General features: G+C 35.8%; 1 protein-coding gene across 1 annotated transcript in view; it reads left to right on the top strand.

Annotated features, from left to right (window-relative positions):
* Nucleotides 1-2,932: 2,932 nt before the first annotated feature.
* LOC124369386 overlaps nt 2,933-14,366 on the top strand; it is a 54,781-nt gene continuing 43,347 nt past the window's right edge. The window contains exon 1 of the mRNA XM_046827385.1: nt 2,933-3,064. Coding sequence (XP_046683341.1) covers nt 2,933-3,064 — 132 coding nt within the window. The remainder of the gene's footprint in view (nt 3,065-14,366) is intronic.

Genomic DNA, 14,366 nt, shown 5'->3' with positions numbered 1-14,366 from the left:
GCAACGAGGAAATAAGGAATAAATAAATATGAAAACAATTACAGTCATGCGAGAACGTGTGACATGTAGCTTATTCTTACCGTAAAGAGAGAAATAATAATAGAGTGGAAAGTCGGTGTTTAAAGTCAATTACAACATTTAATTTTCTTGCGTTGTATTACCCTCGCCACCTAATCGGAACTTGTTATTTAAACACTGGTATGAGAACTCAATAAACAAAATGTGAATGAATCATATAGCAAGGTATCTCGTTAAAGATTGCATTTTTAGACTGTAAATTTTGCATGGAATTTCATTTCTACATATGTAAGTGAGGTTTATAAGTTCTATGTCCAAACATGGAATTGTCTGAGAATCATCACTTAAGAGGCTGACACAATTTCTCTTTTGTCTTTCGGGGAGGATATAAGGCGAGGGTTCAGTTTTTACTGACAGTCATTGCAGAGTTCATTAAAGGGGGTCGGTCGATCTTTGGGTCAAATATTTTGGATTTTTTTATTATTAATTTTCTCCGACTTCTTAACTTTTAGAAAGTGTTTAATTTTTCGTTCGTAAGTTTTTGTTTTATGGGCAATTTGCAAGCTGTTGTACTATACATTTTACTCAGTAATAACGTATGCCTTTTTCCAAAAACGTTGTTTTCTTTCATAAAGGTAGATATGTTTCAAAAACCAGAAAAAGTGATTTCCGCGCTTTTTACTTTGTTTTTTGTTTACTAAAAAATGTAAAATAAACTTTTTCGTGATTTAAAAAATGTTTCTAAAATATTGGTTACTTGTACAAATCTAACATACTTTTCAAAAATGCATAAAATTTTGTTCTGAGTTTAAATTTTACCAGATTAATACGTATATTTACATATTTTATTTTAAAATAAAAAACCCATGAGCCTTTTTTACACTGCATGAGATACGTGTACCTTAATTAACATCGAAGGATAGGATCTGCAAACCCCCTTTAAAAGGGCCTAGGTCAAGCGTTTTACAATAAAATAAAACCAAATAGCGAGAATTCACTGTAACGTCAGCCTGTCGTGTGCGTAGTATATAATTTCCAATCTGTGTGTGCATAAGTGTCAGCATTGATCCACCGAGGGCCACAGCGACCGCCGAGTGTATTTACACACCGCACAAAAGTGACCCACGCCCTCATTTGAAAAACGACGCATAGACGGATGTCACGAATGTGTTTTAATAAAATAACCTTCTCTCGATGGGAGTTTCCGGCTCAAAAACCCCTTTTCATTTCCTTTATGCCAACATTCATATAAAACACTCAAACCAAGTAACATCAAAGCCGGCGGACGAATATTAGTTAATGGATACTGAATCGATTTATTTCAGCATTATATCAGTGTGTATGACAATATGAAACCTTCCTTTGCATGGGGTTTTCACTATAATTTGATAACTTAACGAAACCGCAGTGAAACTCGCTTTGGACGTGATAGTGTATTTTTGCAGCTTTTTGGTACATGCAAACTTTTGGCTAAGATACTAATGATCTGTATTATTAAAAGAATTTCTATATTTTTGTACGTCCGATTTGGGTATCCCAAGCTATTCATTTATTTGCGTATTTTGTATCACACTATATGTGCCTTTTTAGATTCTAACTGCATCCGACTATTTAGCTATAGGGGCTTTGGTTTTATGGGCTCCGTCCATGGGCTTCCAAAGTACTAGTTTTGATCCGAGAGTTTTTTTATCAGGCAGTTAATCTAAATCCACTAACCAAATCAATATCGGCTCATTTTTTATGATGGTTTATACAAGCATTAATTATTTATAATGATGATCGTTTTTATTATTATTATTATTATTATAGCCAGTTACAACTACTATTTGTTTATTTGTTCATTATTACTATTTTATTTAAATATAAATAAACAAATACATGTCGAGAAAATAGTATTTATAACTAGTATGCATAAATAGAAGTCATCAAAATTTGGAAAAAAGTATACAAACTTATTGGCAATTTGACATGTGATACAAAAAACGTAGTGTATCAAATCTAATGTAAACAAATGCCCGAAAGACTAGAATAAGAATGACAGGTCACCGTTATGATTTCAAGCATAATGATGAAACAAAACCATTAGTCATTCATGTAAAATAAACAAAGAATCTTTTGAAAATTTATATACAGTAAAACCAATACCATCAAATAATAATAATTCAAATACATCAAAATTAAGACATTTACAACACACATTTATTTATTCATCAACGGTATCCACCATTTTTACAATAATAATTAATAATATTTGAATAACACATACAATTATAGGCCTACTAATACTATATGGAATACACAATATATATATGCATTAAATATGTGGACAACAACTAAGACAAAAAAAGTCAGGAGCTGGTGAGCAAAAACAGCAAGTGTTAAACAAGACTAGTGTCCAGACAAGAAAAGAGGGCAACAATCAAAAATAAAACTTGAACGATTATAAACAGTAAAAATTTTTAAAGCAATAACAAGAGATAAACTTGAAACAAAACTATACAATATATAAAAAAATTTTAAAAAATAACAAAAATTAAATTTCCTAAAGAAATAACAAAAGATAAACCTAGAACAAACTCCAACAACAAGGACAATAACAAACAAAACAATGAGTTAGGCATACAGAAAGTAACAAAAGAGTGTAAAAAATTTTACCCTAAACAGAAATTGCCAATAACCTATGATACCAACACAAAAAAAGCCCAACTAGGGTTTCTTATAAATAATTTGAAACAGTTCATTTCTAAATCCAGTTGGCCTCATGAAGAAGTCAATCAGTGGAGCCAACGTCACTGCCACAGCGGAGGAGTCTTGGGACCGATGAGTTATATGCATAGTATGAGGGCATGGATCTTCTCTGGAAGATTGTCCTCGACCTAGTACCTCTTGGGATGGAGATGTCGATGTAGCTTAGATGACCGGGCAATCCAGCACACCACTCACGATCTTGTTCAAAAAACACAAGGTCGAGGAACTTCCTCCGGAGAGAGGAGGGACTGCAAGCCAAACATGTCCTCCACTTCAGCCACTGGAGTGCCCAGAAAAGGTATATCCAAGTCGTATTCCGAGGAGACGCACAAAATGTACCTGAACCCTGTTCAGCATCTCATTGTGGCCAATTTGATAGGGTGACCAAATTACAGAACCGTATTCCAAAACAGGGCGTACTAGGGTCTTGTATAGATTGACCATGGTGATTGGGGATCTAATAAGTCTCTAGTAGATCTTACAATGAAACCGATGAGCGCATTGGCTCTAGAAGTGACGTTTCAAAATATGGTCATTGTTAACTTAGGGAAGAGTATTAGAATAACACCAAGGTCACGCATCCTGAACACTCTTTCAAGCTGTTTGCCATTGATACTTTAGTTGAAATGACGACAGCTCCTGCCACGATTGAATGTCATTACCCTGCACTTGGAAAAATTTAATTCCATGGAGTTGCTGTTGCACCAATCACTTATACTGATCAATGATGATTGCAGATCTAGTTGATTTTGCTCACTAAGCACACAGGTATAAACTTTGATGTCATCAGCAAACATGGAAAATTTAGTGGTAATAACACCTCCAATGTCATTTATAAATAGATTGAACAGCAGGGGTCCAATGTGGGATCCCTGCGGTACGCCAGAAAGGACAGGATAAGGCGTTGATGTAGTGCCATCACATTTGACCAGAAAACACTCTGTTCAGTAGATAACTTTCCAGCCACTTTAACAGGGACCCACAAATCCATATCATGCAGCTTTGCAAGCAGAATATGATGATTAAACCCTGTCAAATGCTTTGGCATAATCCAGGTAGACGCAGTCCACTTGGTGACCGCTAACAAGCGCAGAAGTGACGACTTCCTGGAATTGAAGAGGATTTCGTCACAGTCGAGCGTCCTCTCATGAATCCATGCTGTTCCATTACCATACAACGGCTAAGCCGAAAGTAGAGGAAGTCGAGACAACACTTTCAAACACTTTAGCAATGGCAGGTTGAATAGATATAGGACGATAGTTCATAACATTTGCTTTGTCACCTGATTTGTGAATCGAAACAATACAACTCTGCTTGAGGAACGGCAGGAAAGACACCTGATCTAAGTAAGGCCCCAAAATGCAAAGCAAGGTGTGGTGCCAAAATGTGAGCACAATGCTTAAGTACCAGTGGGGGTACGCCGTCAGGACCTGCTCCTTTGTGCTGATCCAATAACTCAAGCTTTCCGTTGGATGTCTGTGGCAAAAACAGGACAATTAGAGATAGACATATTCCATTCAAAATCGAACGAAGTGCGATGACATCAGAGTCACTATAAACTGATGGTAAAAAAAATTCAGCAAAAAGATTGCATTTTGCCATGAGCTTCATGTGCCTCAGCATTGCCATAAAAACATTCTTGGTGGGAGATTAGAAGAGCCCTTTTGGCTATTTACATGAGACCAGAAGGAACTTGATGTTTCCCGGGATGCTCTTCTCTATTCTACTTATATATTCATCATGACATTTGTGTGAAAGTATTTTGCACTCTCTCCTAGCCCTTTTTAAATGTTCATAGTCATGAAAGTCTCCTGATAGTTTTATACTTCTTATGAAGTCTTTTCTTCCTTAAAGTTAAGATTTTAAGGTCCTTGGTAAACCATATTGGAAATTTAGTAGGATATATTACTTTTAGAGGAGTATTTGACATCACTACCTCACTAAGTTTAGAAAAGAACAAGTTGAATGTTATCTCCGATTGGGATAGGTCTGTTAGGCTTGGGTAATCAAGGTTTTGTACCTGCCGAAAAAACAGAGTCAAGATCACAGTTTCTGTAGTCCATGACTTGTTTAGGCTCCCTTGATGCAGATGGCAAATCAACAGAAAAGGAAATCGAAAAGCGCAGGATGGTGTTTGTCTTCATGTAACAGAAGATCCTCCGCAGCAGTAACCTTAGTCGAAGGGAATGGAGGATAGAACGAGATCTAAGCAAACACCGCGGTAATTGCGAATAGAATTGTACTGTCTTAAGTCAAGTGTAGCCGCCAGATCAATAATGGAACGAGAGCAATCGCTGCTCCCAGAGCAGGCAAAATTATCCATATAAAGATCAGGCAAATTGAAATCACCCATTAACATTACATTGTCGGGGTTCCCCGCCTGCGCTGAGACCTCCTCGAAAGCATCACAAAGATTGGTGTTGTAATGAGATGAGGGGCTATTTGGGGGAATGTAAGACATTGCCTATAACAAAACAAGAAGAGGACTTGGCACATGACACAAAAACTCCTTCAAATGTGTTGATACTTGTTGATAACCTGCAGCTGTAGATAGAGTTCCCGCACAGCAATCAGGACACCTCCTCCACTTGATTTGCGACTGGTAAGTAGAGATCTGTCACATCTGAAAACAGAATATCCTGACAGACCGAGTTCAGAGTCGCCAATGTCTGGTGCCAAATTAGTCTCAACAAGATCAATGATATCATATGCACAGGAAGCTGCAGATCTAGAGAACAAATTCAATTACTTCTTAGCCCGTTAACATTCTGGAAAAAAAAACAAGTCAGCAGTTTTGGTGGCCCGTTGATGACTTCTAGTTTTTTTTATTTTTTGTAATATATGGTACACTGTTCCTGTATTTGATGACAAGACCTCTTTCCCCGCCCGATTCACGATCGTGGATTTCATTTTTCAGAAGGCGGAAATACTCTTGTTCACGTGGAGTCTGTCCCTTGAGAGCTTTACAGCAGCGAAATCGTCATCCATAGCGGCAGAGCTTCAGGGGTGAAGTTTTGCAGAACCAGTTTAAACATCAGACTCACTACTCAGTACGACTTTTAAGGTCTCGGTTTTGTTTTGTTAGTTACTTTACCAACTCGAAAAGTCTTCAAAGCAACGGGATCAAAGTTGGGTAGAAAGGTTCGAAGAAAACTAGTAGTAGTGTTGGTGTCATGCTTTTTTCTGTTTTCAACATTGGAATCTTTTGATTCAATCAAATTGTAGATCATAAGATTAGAGGCACGACGAGCACGGTCGTTAATCTCTGCTATGGTTTTCTTCAGCATTAGATGAATTGTTTAGTTGGAGTGAGGTGCTTATTTTATCTTCAAGTTCCACGATCTTACCCTCAACTGCAGACACTCTTGGGCTCAAGGTTAGACAAAGTATTGTGTAGTGCTGTTACCTCAGATTTAATCCCAACAATGTCCTTTGGATATTTCATCAATTTTGCTGACTTTGTTTAAAAGATCATCCAATTTGTTGAGAACAGTACTCACCTGGACTGTGAGCAACTGTAGAGGCTGATTAGTGAGAGCTGTGCAATCGGTTCTAGTACAGTACCACTTCTCATTATTATTTCCACTTAGACGCAAATATTCAGCTTTTGACATTTTAAGGCATTCTCGATGAAACCAAACGATTACAGGCGCCATCACAGGAAACTCCCTCATCCGTGTCCAACACTTTCTTAACACACAATGGACAAGATGAAGACATTATGCAGTATATTTAACTTAGCGTGGATGATATACAGAAGGCCGTGGAAAAAAAAGTTGCAGCGCTCTTTACTCTGTGGACACTGCAGTTCAACAAATGGAAATATGGAACGGAACGGAACGCAGCGGTTTTAGACTTTTTAGTTCTTGTTAGATACAAAACAAACGTACAGAGATTGTTGGCAAGCGTTGTTAAAATATGGATTGGGTAATGAAACATATAGCCACATTTAGCTTACGTTACTCTGATGCACAGTTGTTGAAATTTTAAGAAATGAATGTAATACAGTATTTGCAATATCGGCCAAGAAAGAAACGTAGGCACTAGAAAGAACAAAGATTAGTATCTTACATCTTGGAACGAAAAAAAAAAAAGAAAAAAAAATTGTCACAAAATCTTAATTTCCTTACGGATTGAATCTTCGATAGTAAATTTATATCATTACATCTTTACACTCACAGTTTGAACATGTGTTTAAAATTTCAAAAATATTATGTTTATTAATTTATTTATCTGTTTACATTTATGTTTTGGTTATGTTATGTGTTTCATTATTTTTTAATTTTACCTGAAAAAGCGTAATGCAAAATGTAATACATGAACATATTAATGTTGGCCTTTTTTCTATATATATATATATATATACAGTGTGTGTGTGTGTGTGTGTGTGTGTGTGTGTGTGTGTGTGTGTGTGTGTGTGTGTGTGTGTGTGTGTGTGTGTGTGTGTGTGTGTGTGTGTGTGTGTGTGTGTGTGTGTGTGTGTGTATGTATATGTATATAGTCATATATGATGTATATATATATATATATATTATATATATATATATATATATGACTGTTGTACTTTGGACCTGAGTTAAAGGTAACGCGGGTTCAAATCCTGTCTGTGACCGTTGTACTTTTTATCAGCACACCATCGACCTTGTACTGTACCGACTCTTCTCCCATTTTCTGTTTCATAATATCGTCACTCAGACCAGTGATCCATGAGGACACAGAATAAGGCTAAAAAGGAGATCGGTCTCTCTTTTAAATATATATAGACAATAAACAAGAGGCTGTTGGCCTTCATCGCGAATAGTATCTTAATATAATACCATCCACGAATATAACGTGAGCAATATTTTAAACTCAATCCATTAATACACAAATTATATTAAGGTCTATTAATGTCGGCACTTCTTTTTATTTTATGCCTATTAGTCTTCGTGGAGCGATAAAAAACTCATACGTCTTTCATGTCTTTAAGGAATATTCACAAAGGATATTGACTCTTAAAATATAAATAGTAACAAAAATCGAATGCACATCTTAACAGTGTGGGTGCATCGCGGCATGCGTTTTAGTGACAAAGCTAACAAGTTAAACTCAATAAAATACTATGAGTTTTTTTATCGCTCCACGAAGACTAATAGGCATTTAAGATAGGAATGCTGTGTAACCTCAAAGGAGTGCATGTTTTTAAGATCTGTGACTTAAGGAAACAATAACTGTGTTATTTAAAAACATTGTACGTTATCAATACAAAATGTATTAATTTAGCTCCAGTTGACCTTCCTCTTACGTGCAGCATCTGAAATCTTATGCTGTTGCAGACTTGACTCCTAAAATCTGGAGTCATGTTCGTCTGAAGGAATCCTAAAACAGTCGGTGACGAAGAACGCATATTTCAGATTGCATGTAAGAGTTAGGTGAACTGGATCTAAATTCAACGTTCACGTCGAATCACCCCTTCCTACCATAGCTCCTTTATGTTTAAAATGTATTACTCAATGAAATTACAGTTTTATAAATAAAACCATGTCGTTCCCTTTAACGATATTCGATACAAACAGTATAAATATCGCATACTTCTCTGTTTTCTCTATGATCTTAATTACAAGATAAGTCCCTAATCACTAATTTAAATACCTAAAATTGGTCGCGGAAAGACTAAAACCTTTTTATTCTCCTTTATTATCTTCAGAAAATTAATTTAAAGGGCCGGGACTAAAAAGGGATTTAAAAAATTCAAAAATGTCATCCAACCGAACCTTGATTGCCGGACCTTATAGAAGTCCGGTACTGTATTTAATATCAAGTATATAGTTGATGTGCCCTTCTTCTGTACTGCAGTCAAACACATTTTTCGTATGGAAGGTTATAGAAAGTAGTAGTTTCGTTATGGATAGTAGAAGGTTCTAGAAAGTTTGGACATCCCATCTACACGATCTTCAAGAGTGTTCGAACGGTTTGTGCCCTACTTACTTTACCTACCAGACCAGAAAGTCCCACTAGAGGAGGGTCAAATAGACAAGTTAGATTGCTCGAACTTAAGGGCAATTTGCGCTGTAACCGAAACCTTGTGAGTTGTCTAGATTCAAGTTGGACAACTCTCAGTGTTCCTTTCCAACCACAACCACGCCATTAGAAAAGAGATGTCATTCATGCTCAAAACTACGAGAATGGAACACAAGCTCAAAACTCTCTAGGGGTTGATTAGAGACTACTTTACGATTGCTTTGCAATGTTTTGCGCTTCTACTACATTTGCAGGTGTTAAAAAACCACAAATTTGGAAAAGCGCTTCTTAAGGGGAGTCGGAGTCCTATCTCGCCTATGCAAACTTTCCAACTTTAGGGATATTCTTCTCAGGAACTACATAAGATATTATGTGTTTTTTTTTTTTTTTGTGACTTATTTAAATGGCAAAACAAACTAAGAATTCGCCAAAATACAAAAAGTATAATTTTAACAATTTTAAAATCTGTACATAACAAATCTAAAAACCGTTTTATACTTAAAATTATGTATATTTTTAATTGGGCACATTTGAAAATCATCGGTTTATTTTAAAGAGCAGTTAGTAATGGAACAACTTTTGGTTATTTTTGTTTGAGAAAACGTTCCTTAGTGTTAAAAACACAAATTTTCAAGAATAGTATTTAAATATGCGATCTATTAAAACATTACGTGCAGCGCTTTGTTTTTATACTTATACAATAAAAACTCTTTATCAGAATTTAATAATTTTGTCCTATTTAAAGCTGAAGATGCACGAAACAAAATCAAACAAAAACTGAAAGTCGAATTTTTTTACCTGAACATCAGACCTCCCTTATGAACTATTGAAACAAAATTCACAGTTCAATGATAACGGATGATTATAAATGTTAATTTTCCACTTTTTCAATCCAAATAAACGGAAATCTCTGTTATATTAAGGGCCGATATTAATTAAACCAAGGTAAGAGTTCGCTACAACCACTTGTCACGAAACATGCATCGCTAAGCTTGCTTACAAAAGTTTCAAATCTATATGGCTCATTTCGTCTCTGCATGTCCTTCGTACAAATAGACGAGTATACATACAATCAAACAGAAAAGAAATATTTACATCCCCGGCTCATGAAACAGAACATGTGTCAGCCTACTGAGTGATAGGCTTCAATGACGCTCAGCCAAATTCCATGGTTGGACATGCACCATCATCGAACTCAGTATTCCGTCATATATAATTTAATGAAGCTTCATGAAAAATTTCAAATCCATAGTTCAAATCGTTTTTTGAGGTATCATGCGGACGGACAGACAGAAATGAAATTTGTCCAGCCCTACAAATATCACTTCGCGAAAGCTCAACCAATAAAGAATGACTACCTGACCATCGTCTAAGTTTTTTCTAATAAGTGTTTTCTGGTTCCGTACCACGGTGGAAAGTTGCTAAAACAGTTAATTAAAATCTTGTGGCACTTCGGCCTCAGTGTGGTGAGTCTTCTTTAGTCAGCTGATAATAAACCAAAACTGGCAGAGCCAGTAATGTACATCCGCTTACAAAGTAGAATGGAGGGGGCGGGGTTGTATAGTGACTAACACAAGCCCAGCCAAGTAATGGTCAATCAAGAAACCTATCTAAGAACTAAAAATACTACTCGATGATTGTTTTGTACTTTTCCCCAATTTTATGTTTTAAACTTATTTATTGTATATTAAATCTGCAAAAGGTACTGTTGAGAAATGCATTTCTATTCATGCATATTTAATGTCACCCACTTTTTAGGAAAGGAGGATTTAATGATGAAAGGAATTACCACAAATCTTTATTTTTCACATTTCTTGATCATTAAATTTAAATTTCATTAATTTTATTGTTTGGACAGTGTGTGTATAGCTCTAACAAAAAATAACATTTAACATAGGTATTTTATCTGTATGGGGAATTTTAATATTTATTTGCTAGTAGTGTTGAATATCATTTACATAATATAGTAATGGAAAATTTATAGTTTTGAGTTACCTCTCACCTCGTTTTGGGTAAAGCGCCTGGGTCTTTTTCGTTTAAGGGCCAGCACCTTACAAACATACTATAACTGACTGACAGTGCATTTAATCTTTTTTTTGTGTTTTTAGTTCGTAGGGCAGTAGTCCAGGTACTACTTCTAGTATAAACTCGTCTTATCTTATCAGTGATAAACGCACGCCGCTTATCTTTTGCTCTTAAATACTTACATTTAAGAGTTCCATGAGTGAGTTATACTTAGTTTTTCTTGTTCAATAAAGCGTGGTGAGTTGATCTGGGCTTGGAATTTGCAAGCTCGAGTTAATTTTTTTTCTAAAAGAGCAAGCAGCGCAAAGCGCTGCGCAGCGGGCAAGCATCGCGTGATCTGAGTTTGTGCTGGCCCTTAAACGAAAAAGACCCAAGCGCCTCATTTTTCTGATTATTCTAATGTGTATGTTTTCGTCACAGTTAAGTTTAAAAAACTCATATTTCATTTACAGTTGTATCTACTTGTTTTTTTTTCTCAGGAGATCACGATTGTACTTTAATGGGATGTAAAGGGGAAAAACTTACTTAATAAACGACTGTTTAAAGATTATACAGATTAAAGTATTTCCATTACCACGAGGAAAATTGTTTAAATTATAATAGCACGTAAATAATTCAATATATTAAACAGAATAACTTAACTGAAATGCAGCGGCAGTTTTAATACATTTATAGTAGGATACCATGGCCTCCATCAACAATATAGAATTGTTATTTATATCCTGTGCTGACATATTTTTTCTGAGGATTTATTCCTTCATCAGTAGATTCACGTTAGCAGGTGTCACCTGGATTCGTGATTGACCTCCAGCTACTAACCTAGCTTTATTTCAACATTAAACTATTTCATTTTCACATAGTAAACGATTTATCGCAATATACAAACAATATTATATTGATAAACGTCCTTTATCGAACTTACATTGTATACATTTACTTAACCGTCACATTCACCCCAGATGCAGAATGTGTTATCAATCCCAGTGCCTCATCATGAAGTCACCAACAGATCTTTGGCTTTCGCCACAAAAGGCGTTTAAGACGAGTTCGAAACCGCTTTGAATGTTGCCATTTTTATTTCTTAAAGACCTTGTAGATCGGTCAGAGCAATATCTTGTGGCAGGTGAGATTATAACGTAGCCTGTGATGTTGAGTTCAGAATTTGTCTCTGGCACCGGTTTCACAGTATTCTCGAACTAAATCTCATCATGATATGTTGTACCTGGACACCTCAAAAAATGCAAGGTAGGTTTTGAGAATCGGTGGCCTCTCGGTCTAAGACTTCGGACTTTGGATCTAAGTTAGAAATCACAAATTCTGTATGTTATCGTTACACTTATTATCAGCACCATCGACTGTGTATTATACCAAATTCCCCCCTTATTCTCTTTGGTAATATCCTTGCACAGGCCAACGGCCTACGAGGATTGGCAAAATAAGGCTAATAAGGGGATTGAACTATCCGTTTAGAATAAAAGACAGACAACCTAATTCCTTGAACCCTGAAAGGTTTTCGAAAATATGCAGTTTGTCCCCCCCCCCCCCAAAAAAAACCCGCTCCATACGCAAGAAGTGAGTGTTTTAAGCTAATTTAGCCACATTAAATACTGAATAACACAATTTAGTTTCTCGAGAAACTTTGGTACAGACATTGTCAATATTATATCCTAGGTCATTCACACATCAAGAAACACGTAAGAAATCTTTTGGAGTTACGTTTCTTCCAAGTCCATTCATGAATACAGCACACCGCAATACACCGGTTCTGATTCTATTGACTTTATATGCTTATTTCTGAAAATATTTTATCCATTGAGCTCCATGAATAATGCCATTTTAAAATCTCTTCGACTTGATTTTTAAATAAAGAGTGGTATCATCCGTATGCTGAATTATTTTCCCGCTTTAGACAAGTGAATTCGATTGCATAAATAATCTGAAAATAGGTTTAAATTTACCACTCTGAGAAACACCGTGGGCACTTTTAATTTAATTTAAACGACTATATTTCAACATTGGTCCTAATTTTAAAATAATAAGTTAGCTATAAATGTAGGAGATCCCTGGCACCGAATTTCTCTAGCAGGTGCAACAATGTCAGGGGTTAGGAGAGTTGTATAAATATGCTAAACGTCCTTCCAATCAATCGACAACATTGTCCAAAAGTTTCTTCATTGCGTCAGTTGTGGTTTTGTATTAATCCGAATTGTTCTCTATCCATAATATATCTACATTATACAGGGTCTACAAAGTTTCCGAGAACGGCATTTAATTTTTTGAACTATTGCAGATAAATCAACGATACTTAACAGTATCTAAACTAAACTTTAAGTACTATACTAATAAACTTTTTAAGTAAATATCAATTGTTCCATCGTACTGGGAACGGTTCACAGAGTCAGAAGAAAATCTTAAATATAAGAATAGGTTGATATGCTCATTAAATTAAAAGTACAATGCACATTATTAGAGTAAAATGCTGAAAACTCGACCTAAAACGGACAACCGAGGCGGAAATGGCAGCAGTTCAAATAACCTTTAAATTTAATGTGCGTACCGACACATGATTACATTTAAAATTTTCTTCTGACTACATGTGGGCCGTCACCCAGAGGAAGTAGCGGGTCACCGAATATGTGCTAAATTACATTTGTTATGTCCAGTTACTTTTTACCAAGTTTTGTGGCTCTATCTTAAAACTTTTCAAAAATATTTAACCGTTCCGGGACTTGAATACCAGTACTAATTGTAAATCCAAGCCACCTTTGAACTGCTGCCATTTCCGTTTAGGTTGTCCGTTTTAGGTCGGATTTGCAGCATTTTACTCTACTAATTTTTTAAAGACCTTTAATGTTATGCATATCGACTTATGCTTGTGTTTAAGATTTTCTTCTGACTACATTGTGGGCCGTCCTTGACATGATAAAAAAATTTATATTTACTTAACAATGTAGCTTTTTAGGTATAATACTTATTTATAAAAGTTTCGACGCCTTATCTGCAAGAGTTCAAAAAATAAAATTCCTTTCTCGGATTTTTTGCAGACCCTGAATAAAACTTTGCAAGCATTTTTCAACGAACATGCTGAGCATGGGAAGATTGCGATTTGTTGTTATTGCTTGACCTTTTTGAAAATTTCGATGGTTTCTAAAAAGTTATGGGAAAGTTCCCCATTTCAAATAACAAGCTGATCTATTTTGAAAGTGGTTACAACGTGTACTTGAAACAACATGTGAGTAACTTAGTTTAAGAACGCTATAAATATAATTCCGAGGAAAGGCTGGTAAAGATCCCCATAGATCGTACTATGTACTTTCTCAATACTATGCAAGATGCACACTATGATTCAGTAATTGAATTGTTAGCTTAGCTCCAGTTCACGTTTCTTTTATTGCAGCGTCTGGTATCTGACGCTGTCTCAGACTTGCTTCTTGGAATCTGGACGTCATGTTCGTCTGAAGAGATCCAAAGAAAGTGGTTGACGAAGAAGCTCAAAACGAAAACATTTACATCGTTTCGACATCAAGTCTCATTGTCACATCAGGTACATAATTGAGTACACTACGATGTGATAG

Source organism: Homalodisca vitripennis, chromosome X (assembly GCF_021130785.1).
Source record: "Homalodisca vitripennis isolate AUS2020 chromosome X, UT_GWSS_2.1, whole genome shotgun sequence".
Classification (NCBI taxonomy): domain Eukaryota; kingdom Metazoa; phylum Arthropoda; class Insecta; order Hemiptera; family Cicadellidae; genus Homalodisca; species Homalodisca vitripennis.
The sequence above is the reverse complement of the archived record's forward strand: the minus strand, read 5'-3'. Positions and strand labels throughout refer to the sequence as shown.